This window comes from Photinus pyralis, unplaced genomic scaffold, assembly GCF_008802855.1.
Source record: "Photinus pyralis isolate 1611_PpyrPB1 unplaced genomic scaffold, Ppyr1.3 Ppyr1.4_LG3a, whole genome shotgun sequence".
NCBI classification, from domain to species: Eukaryota; Metazoa; Arthropoda; class Insecta; order Coleoptera; family Lampyridae; genus Photinus; species Photinus pyralis.
Genome location: NW_022170509.1, coordinates 15,483,459 through 15,500,441, shown reverse-complemented (window position 1 = coordinate 15,500,441; position 16,983 = coordinate 15,483,459). Strand labels below are relative to the sequence as shown.

Here is a 16,983-nt window from a genome sequence, read left to right as displayed (position 1 = left end):
TTCGTGCTACTTTAGAATCTTCTTCGCCCCTCCTTCGAGTCTTCTTCACGCCTTTTTCGAGATTTCTTCACACCTCTTTCGATACATATGCCTTTTTCGAGTTAACTCCTACTAGCCTCCTTAACGTACCTATTCTTTAAAATTGTTTAATAGGTCCTTCCAAGTACTTCCATGCTTCTTTCGATCTTTCTTGGCCTCGCTTTGAGCCTTCGTAACGCATCCACCGAGATTTCTTCTTGCTCCCTTACAACTTTCTTTCTGTATCCCTCTTCGGGCCCACTTAACGCCACCTTGGAGCCTACTTTCCGCTTGTTTCGAGCCTTTTTCACGCTTTTTCCAGTATTCCACGGATCTCCTTCGAGGTTAATACCCTTCCCTGGAAATTTCTTCACGTTTCCTATAAACCTCTTTAGAATTTTCTTCACATCTCCTGCGAATCCTCTTCACACCTCCTTCGGGATCTGTTCACTCCCCTTTAGACTATTCTTCACTTCTCCCTCTATACTCCTTCGCGCCCTTCCTCGACTTTTTTGCGGGTTTCCTTCGACTTCTTCATACCTCTTGTACGCCTCCATTAATATTCCTTGAAGACATCTTCAAGGGTTTTTTTACGGTTTTTTAGTCTTCCTCGCCCCTTTTTCAAGATTTCTTTACTACTCTTTCGATATTTTTTTGCAACTTCTGATCTGATAATCCTTCCCCAACAACTCTCAAGCGAGTCCTGAAGACTTAACGGTTTGGGAAAAAAAACTGTTACCGGGAGAGGGGGAGAGGGTCTCCAGTACATACAACAGTTAAATTTCCATTTGCAGAATACCGCCATAAGAAAGTAGTGTTCCTTTATGGAATTTTAGGAGATTCGTTAGGGATTCTGCATTATATTTTTCAAAAATTCTGCAAATTTTTAGGAGATTTTTCAAGGATTTTTCATGGATCTTTTAGAGATCCTGCAGTTTCGTCACAAATTCTTTAAACGTACTTGATCCTCAAAAATTGTGCAACATTTTTTGGAGGTTCTTAAGAAATTCTTTAGAGATTCTCAGAACAATTCACAAAGATTCTTTAGAGTTTCTTCATTTTTCAGATTTCATCATCAAAGATTCTTAAAGGGTCCCTCAGATGCAGTTAAAAGATCTCAAGATTCCTTAAAGATCCCTAATAAATTCTTCAGAGGTCCTTCAGAAAATTTTCGAAGATTCCTCGGAGATCGGTTAGAGATTCTGCAGATATTCCTGCGAATTTTTCAAAGATTTTCCAAATAAGTTAGCAACAATGTTTTGGGGTTGCTGAAGATATCTAGCTAGACGGTTACAAAGATATCTAGAAGGTTTTGCGTAGAAATCTCAGGAAAATGTCGAAATTGAGCAGGGTTCAATAACGTCTCAGAAGATTTCAAAAAATGTCCCCCTTCGAGTCTATTTTACGTCTCATAAGACCTTTTTGACTCCACCTCAAAACCTCCTTTGCGTCTTCCCCGCGATCTCTTCGCGCTTCCTTCTTGACCTAGCCCCTAAGCCTTACTGGCGCCTCTTTTGAGCCTTCTTTGCTTTCTTTCCGCATTCTGTAACATCTCTTCATCAAATTCTTCGAACCTATTTCACTTGTCTTTCAAGCCCATCTGATTCCACTTTTGAGCATTCTTCACATTTTCCTCGTGTTTTTCTCCGCCCTCTTCGAATTTCGGTCCACGATTGCTTCTCTTTCAAGTCAAAATCGAGCCCTTTTCGCGTTTCCTTGCAGAACTTTTTAAACCTACTTGAAGCGCTCTTGGCGATTCCTATGAGAATTCACGGCCCCTCCTCTAAGGAGGCTTTCAAGGCTTTTTCAAACTTGCTCCGATTCCTCCTCGTGCCTTCTTTGAAATTTCTTCACGCTTCCTATAATAATAATAATCCTTCCCCAACAACAGCCAAGCGAGTCCTAAAGACTTCTTCCTGCCTTTCTTCATTTCCCCTTGGAGCCCTTTTTTCACGCTTCCGAGGTTTTTATAAATGGTTTCCGAGATTTATTCACGATTCGTTCAAGACTCTTTCCCCTTTTGCACCTTTCTTAAACCTTTGTCTCTCTTTTTTCGAGTCTTCATCGCCTCTCTATCGGTTTTTCTCGTGCCTCTTTCAAGATCTCCTTACACCTCCTTTGATGTTTCTTCACCCCATCATCGAGCTTCTTTGATACCCAAAACCATGATATACCATAGAAATAGACATTTCTTCATGCCTCCTACTACCATTAGGATTTTTTCGAGTCTTCTTTATCTCTTATCCTTTCTTCATGTCTCCTTTCAGATTTATTCACGGCTCCTTTTAGCTTTCTTTACGTTTCCCTAAGAATTTCTTCGAGCTTTCTTCACGCGTCCTTCGAGATTTCCTTACGACCACTTTTCTGAATTAGTTTCTATATTCTGCTTCAAGATTTCTTCACAGTTTCTTCCCTTGGTCCTTTCAGCAAGTGCGGACGGAACAAGGAGTTGCCGGAGCGTCCGGGGACTATGCCCCCCCCCCCAGTCCACGGAACAGTTCCATGTCCATTTCCAGAGGAGCATCTCAAGAAAGCAAGTGAATTCTTCTTCACACCTGGAGAGAATTTAAAGAATATTTCACGAGGTTTTTTAAAAAAAAAGGGCACGGTAACTTGCAACATTTTCAGGGAAACTTCAAGAAAATGTGATTACAATTTTATTATGATCTCCAGAGGGTCTTTGATGATTTTGAGTTAACATCTAAAGTACTTTGAGATCGAAAGTACTGTATGTATTTTGACGAAAGGGGAGGTCATAATATTGTTCGAAGCCTCTGATAAATCTTTATTTAAAAGGTTACCGAAGTGAAAGTCTGAAAAGTCGAGAAGACTGAAAAGAGATCATTTCAAAAATTCAAGAGAAGGCTTTGAGAAGACTATAATTTCCCCGAAAAGTACCAAGAATGTGCAAGCGTGTAGTGAATGTACTTAAAACGTACATCAAATGTACGAGGAATGTACGGGAAACGTACTGAAATTTGAAATTGTAATAATCTACCGGGATATTAAGATATGTGCTGAATATGTGCATTCAATATACACATACACAGAAAGTACACAGGACGTACACTGAATACACATAGGAGCTTACTTTTGTTTACAGTTTGCAAATTGTTTGTTAAAATGTACGTGAATGTATAAATTGGTTTAATAAAATGAAATTAAAACTTTAATTCGCCCCTAGTAAAAACACTACCCCATAAAACTTTAATGAATAATGAAATTTCCCGACACTAATCACCTTTAGCAATAATTTACGCTCAAATAAGTTTAGGAATACCGCATAAAGATTAAATTTAGATCTTTTAATTTTTACTACATTTACATCCCCTTCTCATTGCATAAAAAATTCGAAAGAAACTTTCTCTTTCATTTCCCAATTACTTAACGATCTTTCTGTAATTTTCATTTCTTATTCAGGCGTTTTTATTCACTCGGTCGCCGCTTTCGATTAAGACGAAAATTAAGGGATGTATAATCGATACGCGAACGAATCGTAAATTTTCTTTGTTACGAATGTTCGTAATTATTTCACTAATGCACTGCGTTTTGTTTCAGATCGCAGCGTCGTCGGGTGGTGCTTGCTTGTGTGATTAGTGCAAGGGGGTGGTGAGGGAAAGGGGGTGTTCTGTGCTCGCGATGTGCCAAGCGACGCGAATAATGGTGGCTTAATTAATGTGCAGCGCGGGAAGGACCTAAATAGCGGTAAATCTGAACAGCGGATCGAACAATGCAGACAATAGCGCTATAAAAGGTAAATTGCGCGCTTACTTTTATAACTTAATTAGGCTCCCACGAGATGGCGTCGTTATCCGTGATTATGTGCGTTATCGGTTTAGTATGGGGCGCGGATTTACGTTAAATTGGCAAAAAAATTTCGCTGGAAACAAAGGGGGTGAAACGGTGCCTTTGGGAGGCATAACGCCTGGATTCTTTTATACTTTTTTTTATGTCTAACGGTCCGGAACAGTTTAATATCTGTTTCGTAGTTGGAAAACTTAGTACGTACCTACCGTATGATTTATTCACATACGGTAGCCATAAAGTAGGTAGTAGGTATAAGCTTTGCAGGTAATTAAAGACACACCAAGTTTCGACACTACGCCTAAAAGCAAATCTTACACGAAGTAAAATTCGGTCGGGGATTATTATACATCTCAAACCCGGTGCTTTACCCACAGTTCCCTATAATATTTGTTGTAAGCGTTTACATGCTATTTATATCACAGATTTACTTTCCTTAACCTATGTAAATTATGTTAGTATGCAGGAAGTGCTGAATACATCGACCTTGCCAACAATGTGTTTCGGTATCTAGCTCGATTCCAGTTTCCTTTGGTTGTGGCTTTGTTTGCTTGTCGGGCTATTAGAACTAGTATGGTAATAAAACATCCGATGCCTGACACATAAAGATGGGGGTTTGCTCGCTCCCACATGGTATTGGTCATATCCTCCTGTAAAAATGATCCGTTACGGAGGATCTCTCCGAATCTTTCATCGGCCTTAAGCATGCTTTCCCTTGGGGTTGGTGCACTCGTGGTTTTAGGGAATCCAGTTCTATATACATTTAATATATCGTCCTTTATTAACACGACGTCCCCCATCTCTTAATTCTCAGTCTGGTTACTCCATTTTTTCTTATGCTCTAGGTCAGGATATATAGATATTTGATGAACCAAATTTTCCAGAAATCCCTCTTCATCTGGAAGATTTCCCATTAACTGTTCCACCGCGCTGTGGTTGAATCACAGACAGCATTTCCCGGTTGTATATCACGGCGCCGTAGGCCTTTTACGAGCCGTTACAGAACGCATGAAGCTCGATGGTTACTCTTCAAGAGCTCTTCAAATTCTCTTCAAAATCTCTTTAAAATTTTTTAAAAAATCTCTTAAAAATCTGTTCGAGACTTCTTCAAAATCTCCAAAAGTCTTCAGGATCCTTTCAGAATCTCTTCAGAGTCTCTTCAGAATCACTTAAGAATCTCTTCGGCATCTCTTGAGAATCTCTTCAAAATCTCTTCAGAATATTCAGAACTCTTCAGAATGTCTCCACATTTATTTCAAAATCCCTTCAGAAAATCTCCAGAACCTCTTCAAAGCCTCTTCAGAATCCGTTCATAATCTCGTCAGAGTATCTTCAGAACCTCTTGAGAATCTCTTCAGAATCTCTTCAGAATCTCTCCAGAATCTCAACAGAATCTCTTTAGAATCTCCAGAATCTCTTCAGAATCTTTTCAGAATCTTTTCAGAATCTCTTCAGAGTTTCTTTAGAATATGTTCAAGACCTTCCCAAAATCTCTTCCAAATTTTGTCAGAATTTCTTCAGAATCTCTTAAAAACCTCTTCAAAATCTCTTCAACATCTTTTCAAAATCGTTTGAAGTATATTTAAGATCTCTTTCAAATTTCTTCAGAATTTCTTCAGAATCGCTTAAGAATCTGTTCGTGATCTCTTTAGAATCTCTTCAGAATCTCATCAGAATCTCTTCAAAATCTCTTCAGAATCTTTTCAGAATCTTTTCAGAATCTCTTCAGAATCTTTTCAGAATCTCTTCAGAGTCTCTTTAGAATACGTTCAAGGTCTTTCTAGAATCTCTTCAACATTTTCTCAGAATTTCTTCAGAATCTCTTAGAAACCTCTTCAAGATCTTTTCAAAATCGTTTGAAGTATATTTAAGATCTCTTTAAAATTTCTTCAGAATTTTTTCAGAATCTCTTCAGAATATCTTCAGAATGTCTTCAGAATATCTTCAGAATCTCTTCAGAGTCTCTTCAGAATCTCTTCAGAATCTCTTCAGAATCTCTTCAGAATCTCTTCAGAATCTCTTCAGAATCTCTTCAGAATCTCTTCAGAATCTCTTCAGAATCTCTTCAGAATCTCTTCCGAATCTCTTCAGAATCTCTTCAGAATCTCTTCAGAATCTCTTCAGAATCTCTTCAGAATCTCTTCAGAATCTCTTCAGAATCTCTTCAGAATCTCTCCAAGATCTCTTCAGAATCTCTTCAGAATCTTCAGAACTCTTCAGAATGTGTCCACATTTATTTCAAAAGCCCTTCAGGAAATCTCCAGAATTTCTTTGGAGCTTCTTCAGGATATATTCATAATCTCGTCAGAGTATCTTCACAACCTCTTCAGAATCTCTCCAGAATCTCTCCAGAATTTCTTCAGCATCTCTTCAGAATCTCTTCAGAATCTCTTCTGAATCTCTTCAGAATCTTTTCAGAATCTCTTCAGAGTTTCTTTAGATTATGTCCACGAATTTTCCAAATTTTGTCAGAATTCTTTCAGAATCTCTTTGAAACCTCTACAAAATCTCTTCAACGTCTTTTCCAAATCGTTTGTAGTATATATAAAATCTCTTTAAAATTTCTTCAGAATCTCTTCAGCATCGCTTAAGAATCTCCTCGGAATCTCTTTAGAATCTTTTCAGAATCTCATCAGACTCTTCAACATCTCTTCAGAATCTTTTCAGAATCTTTTCAGAGTCTCTTTAGAATATGTTCAAGGCCTTTCCAAAATCTCTTAAAAATTATTTACTTAGGAACTACTTCAGAATGTCTCCACATTTATTTCAAAATCCCTTCAGGAAATCTCCAGAATCTCTTCGGAGCTTCTTCAGGATATATTCATAATCTCGTCAGAGTATCTTCAGAACCTCTTCAGAATTTCATCAGAATCTCTTCAGAATCGCTTAAGAATCTCTTCGGGATCTCTTTAGAATTTTTCAGATTCTCATCATAATCTCTTCAGAATCTCATCAGAATCTCTTCAAAACCTCTTCAGAATCTCTTTAGAATATGTTCAAGGCTTTTCCAAAATCTCTTCAAAATTTTGTTAGAATTTCTTCAGAATCTCTTAGAAACCTCTTCAAAATCTCTTCAACATCTTTTCAAAATCGTTTGAAGTATATTTAAGGTCTCTTTAAAATTTCTTCACAATTTCTTCGGAATCTCTTCCGAACCTCTTCAGAATCTATTCAGAATTTCTTTAGAATCTCTTGAGCATTTCAGAATCTCTTCAGAATCTCTTCAGAATCTCTTCATAATCTCTTCAGAATCTCCTCGGAATCTCTTCAGAATCTCCTCAGAATCTCTTCAGAATCTCTTTTCAGAATCTCTTCAGAATCTCCTCAGAATCTCTTCAGAATCTCCTCAGAATCTCTTCAGAATCTCCTCAGATCTCTTCAGAATCTCCTCAGAATCTCTTCAGAATCTCTTTTCAAAATCTCTTCAGAATCTCCTCAGAATCTCTACAGAATCTCCTCAGAATCTCTTCAGAATCTCTTCAGAATCTCTTCAGAATCTCTTCAGAGTCTCTTCAGAATCTCCTCAGAATCTCTTCAGAATCTCTTTTCAAAATCTCTTCAGAATCTCCTCAGAATCTCTACAGAATCTCCTCAGAATCTCTTCAGAATCTCTTCAGAATCTCTTCAGAATCTCTTCAGAATCTCTTCAAAATCTCTTCAGAAATCTCTTCAAGATCTTATCAAAATCGTTTGAAGTATATTTAAGATCTCTTTAAAATTTCTTCAGAATTTTTTCAGAATCTCTTCAGAATCTCTTCAGAATCTCTTCAGAATCTCTTCAGAATCTCTTCAGAATCTCTTCAGAATCTCTTCAGAATCTCTTCAGAATCTTCAGAACTCTTCAGGATGTCTCCACATTTATTTCAAAAGCCCTTCAGGAAATCTCCAGAATCTCTTTGGAGCTTCTTCAGGATATATTCATAATCTCGTCAGAGTATCTTCAGAACCTCTTCAGAATCTCTCCAGAATCTCTCCAGAGTTTCTTCAGCATCTCTTCACAATCTCTTCAGAATCTCTTCTGAATCTCTTCAGAATCTTTTCAGAATCTCTTCAGAGCTTCTTTAGATTATGTTCAAGAATTTTCCAAAATCTCTTCCAATTTTTGTCAGAATTCCTTCAGAATCTCTTAGAAACCTCTTCAAAATCTCTTCAACGTCTTTTCAAAATCGTTTGAAGTATATTTAAAATCTCTTTAAAATTTCTTCAGAATCTCTTCAGAATCGCTTAAGAATCTCTTCGGGATCTCTTTATAATCTTTTCAGAATTTCTTCAGAATCTCTTCAGAATCGCTTAAGAATCTCCTTGGAATCTCTTTAGAATCTTTTCAGAATCTCATCAGACTCTTCAACATCTCTTCAGAATCTTTTCAGAATCTTTTCAGAGTCTCTTTAGAATATGTTCAAGGCCTTTCCAAAATCTCTTAAAAATTATTTACTTAGGAACTACTTCAGAATGTCTCCACATTTATTTCAAAATCCCTTCAGGAAATCTCCAGAATCTCTTCGGAGCTTCTTCAGGATATATTCATAATCTCGTCAGAGTATCTTCAGAACCTCTTCAGAATTTCATCAGAATCTCTTCAGAATCGCTTAAGAATCTCTTCGGGATCTCTTTAGAATTTTTCAGATTCTCATCATAATCTCTTCAGAATCTCATCAGAATCTCTTCAAAACCTCTTCAGAATCTCTTTAGAATATGTTCAAGGCTTTTCCAAAATCTCTTCAAAATTTTGTTAGAATTTCTTCAGAATCTCTTAGAAACCTCTTCAAAATCTCTTCAACATCTTTTCAAAATCGTTTGAAGTATATTTAAGGTCTCTTTAAAATTTCTTCACAATTTCTTCGGAATCTCTTCCGAACCTCTTCAGAATCTATTCAGAATTTCTTTAGAATCTCTTGAGCATTTCAGAATCTCTTCAGAATCTCTTCAGAATCTCTTCATAATCTCTTCAGAATCTCCTCGGAATCTCTTCAGAATCTCCTCAGAATCTCTTCAGAATCTCTTTTCAGAATCTCTTCAGAATCTCCTCAGAATCTCTTCAGAATCTCCTCAGAATCTCTTCAGAATCTCCTCAGAGTCTCTTCAGAATCTCCTCAGAATCTCTTCAGAATCTCTTTTCAAAATCTCTTCAGAATCTCCTCAGAATCTCTACAGAATCTCCTCAGAATCTCTTCAGAATCTCTTCAGAATCTCTTCAGAATCTCTTCAGAATCTCTTCAGAATCTCTTCAGAATCTCTTCAGAATCTCTTCAGAATCTCTTCAGAATTTCTTCAGAATCTCTTCAGATCTCTCAGAATCTCTTCAGAATCTCTTCAGAATCTCTTCAGAATCTCTTCAGAATCTCTTCAGAATCTCTTCAGAATCTCTTCAGAATCTCTTCAGAATCTCTTCCGAATCTCTTCAGAATCTCTTCAGAATCTCTTCAGAATCTCTTCAGAATCTCTTCAGAATCTCTTCAGAATCTCTTCAGAATCTCTTCAGAATCTCTTCAGAGTCTCTTCAGAATGTCTCCACATTTATTTCAACATCCCTTTAGAAAATCTCCAGAATCCCTTCAGAGCCTCCAGGATATGTTCAGAATCTCTTCGGAGCCTCTCCAGAATATATTTATAGTCTAGTCAGAGTATCTTCAGAACCTCTTCAGAATCTCTTAAGAACCTCTTCAGAACCTCTTCAGAATCTCTTCAGAATCTCCTCAGAATCACTTCAGAATCTCTTCAGAATTTCTTCAGAATCTCTCCAGAATCTCCATAATTTCTTCAGAATCTCTTCAAAATCTCTTAAGAGTGGCTTCAGAATCTCTTCAGGATCTCCTCAGAATCTCTTCAGGATCTCCTCAGAATCTCTTCAGACTCTCTTCAGAATCACTTCAGAATCTCTTCAGAATCAAAGGAGCTTTCCAAAGCTTTCCAGTCTAGTCAAGTTTTGGAAGTGTCGATATGTTCAAAGAAGTTTAAAGTTCAATCCCCCAATATGACATATTTCCTTATTACTTTCTTACCTTATTACCTTCTTACCTCTTACCTTCTTACCTTCTTGGGAAAAAAGGGACTCCTCTGTGTTGCACTTCCTAGCCTTTTGGTTACACTTTACAGCTCTGAATTTTCACCCTAAGCCTCCAACTGCCAGTCGGCGAGGTTCCTGATTCCAGTTTTCTGAACGTTTTCAATGGTAGCGGGTTCCTCAGAGAGCGTTTGATTAATGGTGTACATAGTTAATTTTAACCTCTAGCGTTGACGACTATTACTTGACTTAAGGAAGCTCTCCCAATTGTTACGGGACTACTCCCTCCAAAGACTGACGTAAAACAGAGGAAATCGACTCGAATATGTATGTCAATAAATACGGAAAACGTCTCGTGTGCGATCCCGGTGTTTAAGTTGTAAGAGAGTGTATCAAATTAAAGCTGGATGCAACAGACGTAATTTTTAGTAATGTACCTAAACTAAAAGGATATGGATATGGAGGGGGCTCCAATTAAAGCGGTAGATTTGAAAAGGAACTACACACTGGGTGTTGCTATGAACATAAACTTGGAACGAGCATAAGATATTCAGTAAAACAGAAGAGAAGATTCCATTATGAAATCGGCGTAGCACTACATGAACTAGGAGGCACTTTTAGTGAAATGTCAATTGACCATTCGATACACTCAATGTAATTGCTTATGGTTTAGCGAAAGAAGACGAAATGGCGATGTTATCATTACCATAACAGCATCTTAATAACCGTGGGATGATAGATATGAAAATCACCCTGTGGGTCACCCCACCGTTCACATTGGAGAAGAGTGTGTTTCGTAATCTGTTGGGCATTTATCTTGAAGATAAATCTCTAAGAGAAACAAAACTTCAGTGAAAATTAATTAGGAACACGTATCATCTCGAGAAAAATCAGTTTCTCTCAACTTTCGCTTCGAAACGCTAATTATGCGACAGAACTTTGAATGTACACGCATTAATTAATATTCTCGGCGCATTCGTATCATGGACTGCCTCCTATTAAATGAGAAGTTTTCTAATTAGGAATAAGAAGCTAGCGCCGCGGTTAGATAATCTTGTTGTTCGTCGCCGATGGATACACAAGCGCGCCTGTAATTAACATGTCTCCGGAAAGTAATTTATGTCCCCGTCCAATTAGGAAGCACTTAGCGAGCGATGTAATTAAATTCGATTAGTTGTCGCATGTGCGACTATAAACATGCGTTCTTCGTGCGTCAACCCAGTGACAGTTTAATTAGGGCGACGGTGCAGTGGAAGGGGTGACTTTTTTCGATTATAAAGAAGCACTTCGCGAGATTAAGTTTACGCTCTTTGAAAGATAACGATGCGCTCGAGATCTCGAGTTTTGTTCGCTCGTTACGGGCGGGCGATATTAAAAAATTAATACTCAACTTTGTGGAGTTTTAACGAGGTGGATGGGGTTGCGAAATTTTGCTTGTACACTTTTACTGTGATCAGTAAAGGTGGAGGGTGCTGGAGGTTACGCCTCGAGACACTCGGGTGACCAGGTGACGTAGATGTGTGAGATTCCTCTCCGGCGGCGTATATATAGACACTGTGACAAGGTAACTGGTGCTTGTAAACCGATTACGTTATTAAAGCTTACTTTGTGCGTTTATTCCGCCACTTAAAGCTGCTCTGCTTGAATAGGGTAATGATATTTACACGCCCCGCATTAAAATAAGAACGTAACACATGTGGTAAAATAGGATGATTTTCCGTTTGCTCAGATTGGGGAAGTTATCTAAAGATTTGCAATATTTTTAGCAGTTTGGGAGGATTTGAGGACCAAAACACCTTTGGAAGGTTCAGTCTTCTTTTGTTAATAACATCTTCCGTCGACTCTCAATTTTCAACTGTGAATGATCGACTAATCGGAATTGCAAAATGATTCTTGATACTCGTATCGGTATTGATACGGAATTTGGAACGCGAGATAACCCCTAGGAACACACAATACAAACAAATCTGGTGTATAGCTTCGCCTAAATGGGTCGCGCTTGGTACATGCTGAGTGAAATTACCGATCAGCGACTAGAAAACCACTTGGACCCTCCCCAATTTGTCGACATGGCGGTGGTCAACGCCGAGACTGGCGTTTTACTCTACGAAGTAAGTACCTTCTCCAAGAACTGCGCTCGGAAACGCTCCACTTTTTCAAGGTCATCCTGGACACGGACGCCGAGTGGAAAGAAATCGTGCAGAAGCACAATCTCGTCTTCGTCTTCGACCAGCACTGCTCCCGCGAAACGCCCGACTACAACGATTTTATGCGAATTATCTTTACCGAACACTCCCACGACTATCCAGGAATTCGTCTCATCACGGCAGGATCCGGTTACTTCGACGTGAGGGATCGAAGCAACCGATGGATACGGATCGAGGTGGTTACGGGCGATTTCATTATTATTCCCGGAGGGATCTCTCATCGATTTACCATGGATTCCAACGTAATTATAACCTTAGGTAGATCTGCAATTGTAGTTTTTGTTGCAGGAGAGTGTTACGAGTAAGAAGTTCGATGATGCATAAACAGAAATATTGTTTATTGCTAGCAAAATACAATGAAACTGTCATTGTTAATTTAGACGGACAATTACATCTTCTGCTTCTTCCACTTTTTCATCTCTCCCTTGAGCTTTCTCGGGCCCATCGGCTTCTTCAGCGTCTTCCTTGGTACTATTCCATTCCTAGTTTTCAGAATTTCAGATTCCTCGATTTCTTTAGTTTCCTGGTTCCATCAACTTGTTGGGCCCGACTCAACCTCCTCGTTTTCCGCCGAGAGCACTTCGGAATCTCGCCACCAGAGTTGTTCCCCACCAGCAGAGTTCGACTCAATGCCCCATTCTCTACCACTCTGTGTACTGGGGATCCCCCCCCCCCTCCATAGCAGCTGGTGCTACGTTCTCACTCAAATCGCTTATTCTCAAACATTCTCTTGGTGGATTCGTATAAAGGACCACAGGATCTTTTTTTGGTTTCGGAGGCTCCACGATCGTCAATTTCTTAAAATTAGAGTGTACCGAAGGATCTGGAGAGTATGGATACCACCCATGAAACAGACGGTTCAATATTTTCTTCCATAGAATATGACAGCATCTTCTTATACTCGAAGACATTCCATACGTCCATACACGCTGGTGCAAGGTTTCCCCCAATTGGTCCTGAGCTAAGGATTCTCATGGCAGTTTTCTACAAAGGAAAAAATTTTCATTTCTTGAGAACTTGTCTGGCTCCTGGTATCATTTTCGATTACCCCTTTCTAAAAATTATGGTGTGTCTGGGAGGTATGGAATACGTACCAGGGAAGAAAAAGAAGAAATATTTATTATTCATCTTCTAGCAACTATCGTAAGATAATCGTGCACGGGGAGCTACGTTCTCACACAGCACGCCCAACCGTAAGGGTCTTGTGAAGAGTTTCTCGTAGAGGACCATCCACTCCTGTTTCCCCATAAGCTCTGATGGTGTTACTTTTGGTGACCCCTTTCAAAAAATGACGATGTGAGTACAGGGGGCCTGGGGGTCCAAACAAAAACAAAGGTTGAATACCTCTCCCCACCCCCTCCTTTAAATGTTTCCATACCTCCAGTCCTCCCGGTGCTTCGTTCTCACCTAAAACGTGTTCTTTTTGGGATAGTTTCATATACAGAGGCATCCAGCCTTCATTTCCTGAGGAGAATTCAGTACTCTGGGGGGTCATTAAGAAATGGCCAATAGAAAAAAGGTACGGTTTCGTTGGTTAGCGACGCAACAATAAAGTTTTGTTCCTATTGGCTATTGATTAATGATCTAATGATAGTGAATTAATGAACCTGATTGTATTAACCCACCATATAATATGTTCATCTTCCTGCAACTATAATAACATAATCGTGCATTGGGGGGGGGGGGTATTCCATACCATCCCGACCCCCCCCGGAGCTACGTTCAAGCCCAACACGTTAAGTCATAAGAATTTTTGGAAGAACCTCCCATAAAGGACACCCAATCCTGTTTGCCCCCAAGATGTATTCTATAACCCATACGCTCCTGGTATCACTTTCGAATACTTCTTTCCAAAAATTATGGTGAGTGCTATGTGGGGCTTTCCATACTCCCCAGACCCCCAGGAGATACGTTCTCAACTTACACGTTCAGCCGTAAGAGTCTCTCATAAAGGGCCATCCAATCCTGTTCCCCTGAAAAGCTTCCTGGTATTACTTTTGATGGCCCTTTTCTACAAATTATGGTGTGAGTTGTTCCATGGCCACATTGAGGGAGAATGTAGCACCGGGGGGCCTGGGGGTACGGAATGTCCCCCTTCCTGTAGTTACAATCCTATGATAGTTGGTCACTGGGTGGTATTCCATACCAGCCAGGCCCAGGAGCTAAGTTCTCATTCCACACGTTTAACCTTAAGCGTTTTTGGAAGTCTCTCATAGAGGACCATCCCATCATGTTGCCCTGAGAAGTTTGGTATTACTTTTACAAAAATTATGGACCTGTAATACCCCTCAGGGAAGCAAAGCGTCATCGACACCCCAGGGGAGAGAAAGAGGAAGGATTGAATGTTCATATTCCTGTAACTATCATATGATCATCTGTCACTGGGGGGTAATCTATACCCACAGACCGCCCGGAGTTACGTTCTCCTCCAACAGGTTCAGCCGCTAGGATTTTTGGAAGAGTCTCTTGTAGAAGACCACTCAATCATGTTATCCTGATAGGTATTTACCCAACCCCTAAACACTTAGTTTCAGTTAGTGGTATGGAATACCCCCCTCCCCTCCAGAGGATTAAAAGAAGAAAACTGTAATGCTTCCTGTAACTATCAGATGATCATCGTGCACTTGGAGGTTTTGCATACCCTCCCAGACACCCCAGAGCAACGTTGTTCTCCAACACTCTCAGCCATAAGGGTTTTACAAAGGACCATCAACCCTGTTTCCCTGCACAGTATTCTGTACATTACAGGCATCTAGTGGCATTTCAGATTACCCTTCTCCAAAAATTATGGGGTGAGCGCTATGGAGTATGGACGCCTTGGGGAAGGATGGAACACCCCCGAGTAGGGATAAAGAGGGAATATTGAAGGTTCATCTTCCTGCAACTATCATAAGATGATCGCGCACTGGAAGTATGGAATACACCCCAGGGGTAAGGAAGGGGAAATATGGAATTTGTATCTTCCTGTAACTAAACTATCATAAGATCATAGTGCACTGGGGGGATTTCCAAAAGGAGTTCTGGAAGGGTCTCTCATTTAGAACCATCCAATGATGTTTACCTGAAAAGTGTTATATAACCCATAGGCCCCAGGTATCAATTTCCATTACCCCTCACCACAAATTACAGAACTGAAGACATTAGACACCTTGGAGGAGAAGGTAGCACCGGATGTCCTGGGAGTATGGAACATCCCCTAGGGGACAGCAAGAAGAAGGATTAAAGGTTCACCTTCCTGTAACGATCATAAGATGATGGTGCACTAGTGGCATGGAATACCCCCCTGGGGAGAGGGTGAGGAAAGGTTGAATATTTAATGCCCTGTACCTAGCATATGATCATCGTGCGCTGTGGGGGTTTTCCATACCCCCAGATCCCTCGGAGCTACGTTCTCAACTTACACGTTCAGCCGTTAGGGTTTCTGGAAGAGCCCCTGAAGGTATGGGGGTATGGAATACCCCCTTCCTGTAAGAATCATATGATCGTCGGTCACTGGGAGGTATTCCATACCACCTAGCCCCCCCCCCCCGGAGCTAGGTTCACATGTTCAGCGTTAAGCGTTTTTGAAAGAGTTTCTCATAGAGAACCATCCCATTATGTTTCCCTGAGAAGTATTGTTTACCCCCATAAGCTCTTGGTATCACTTTCGATGGCCCTTTCACAAAAATTATGGTATGAGCCCTATGGACACCTTGAGAAAGAATGGAGTAATAAGATGATCGTGTACTGAAGGATATTAACCCCCCTCCTCCACCCGATTCCGCGGAAATACATTCTCACTCAAAACATTCAACCGTAAGAATTTTTGAATTTTTGGATTTTGGTTTCTCCTTTTTATCTTATTTGTTTTTAGGGGCACAGAGCGTATTAGTCTTTCAAAGGAGTGTTTTCAAAACCCTTTAAGGAGTCGATTGGTCGCGGAAGTACTATAAGGACCATCAAGGGGATGTCAGAAGTTCTAAATGATCTTAGTCGCTTCCTAAGGGATGAACATAAAACCAGCAAATTGAGGGTAGTTTGTGGATCCTTTTTTTGAAATATTGAAATTGACATTAATTATACTAAACAGCTGAAAGGAACGTAATTAAGGTGCATTATGAATCTGGCACACTCTTTCCCAATATAAGCGGTACGGTGACCTATCGGGAATTTGTCATATTTATTAACGTACCTTAGTAGCCGGATTTTATTTTACATAGAGACTTAAGCATCCTGTAACATTTTCTGCATGGTCACATTTCACTGTACTTTATACGTATGAATTATTGTGTTAACCCCCTTGAATTAGAGTTTGATGAAATTCGGAGAGTTACGAAAATGAGCAGTTAATGGTATTTCCCCTTTGAATCGAAACTATTTGTTAAAACAGGTCAATATGGAGGATTTGTAAAGGTTATGGTTCCTTTTATACGGGAATGATACTGTAAAATTGGCAGCAAAGGAAAACAGCTGAAAGAAACGTTATGGAGGTATTAGACGTTTCAATCAGCAGAATTAAGCGACAGCGTATGACTCCAAGCTTTGTTACAAGAACTCTCGAGAATTTCTTTGTAGTGTAGGGATTTGTGTAACACTATGTTCATTTGAAAGGTATCTACACAAAAGTGAAAGACTCAATGTGCCTTTTTGCCAAAAGGAATGAATACTTATTTTCCAGACGGCACAAAAAACTACCTGCTAATTTAGACAACTGCCAACAATAAGTGACAGCGACAGACGTAGACGTACGCATAATTTCCCATCCCATTGAATATTCAAACGGACGACCTTACTCATTTCCAGCGACACGCTGTCACATTTTCCCCCCTCACCTCTGGATGATCCTTTACGTTCAAAGCAAAGCTCGGAATTGCACCCCAAAGTAAAATACCGCCCCCCTCCCCCACCAACTTACCCAAAAGTTTCCTTCGCTGTTAACGACGTGTTAGCGCATATAGCTTTAACACAAAA

General features: G+C 39.7%; 1 protein-coding gene across 1 annotated transcript; it reads left to right on the top strand.

Annotated features, from left to right (window-relative positions):
- The first annotated feature begins 11,599 nt into the window (after window positions 1-11,599).
- On the top strand, window positions 11,600-12,442 carry LOC116166132 (1,2-dihydroxy-3-keto-5-methylthiopentene dioxygenase-like). The gene is made up of 3 exons (XM_031480973.1): window positions 11,600-11,937; window positions 11,988-12,275; window positions 12,322-12,442. The coding sequence occupies exons 1-3, from the start codon at window positions 11,815-11,817 to the stop codon at window positions 12,355-12,357; spliced, it is 447 nt and encodes a 148-aa protein (XP_031336833.1). The 5' UTR covers window positions 11,600-11,814; the 3' UTR covers window positions 12,358-12,442.
- Window positions 12,443-16,983: the final 4,541 nt, after the last annotated feature.

Coding starts and splice junctions, on each gene's coding strand:
- LOC116166132 (XM_031480973.1), top strand. CDS start 11,815: ATGGGTCGCGCTTGGTACATGCTGAGTGAAATTACCGATCAGCGACTA. Junction 11,938..11,987: donor CTGGCGTTTTACTCTACGAA/GTAAGTACCTTC, acceptor CACTTTTTCAAG/GTCATCCTGGACACGGACGC. Junction 12,276..12,321: donor GATTTACCATGGATTCCAAC/GTAATTATAACC, acceptor TTTTTGTTGCAG/GAGAGTGTTACGAGTAAGAA.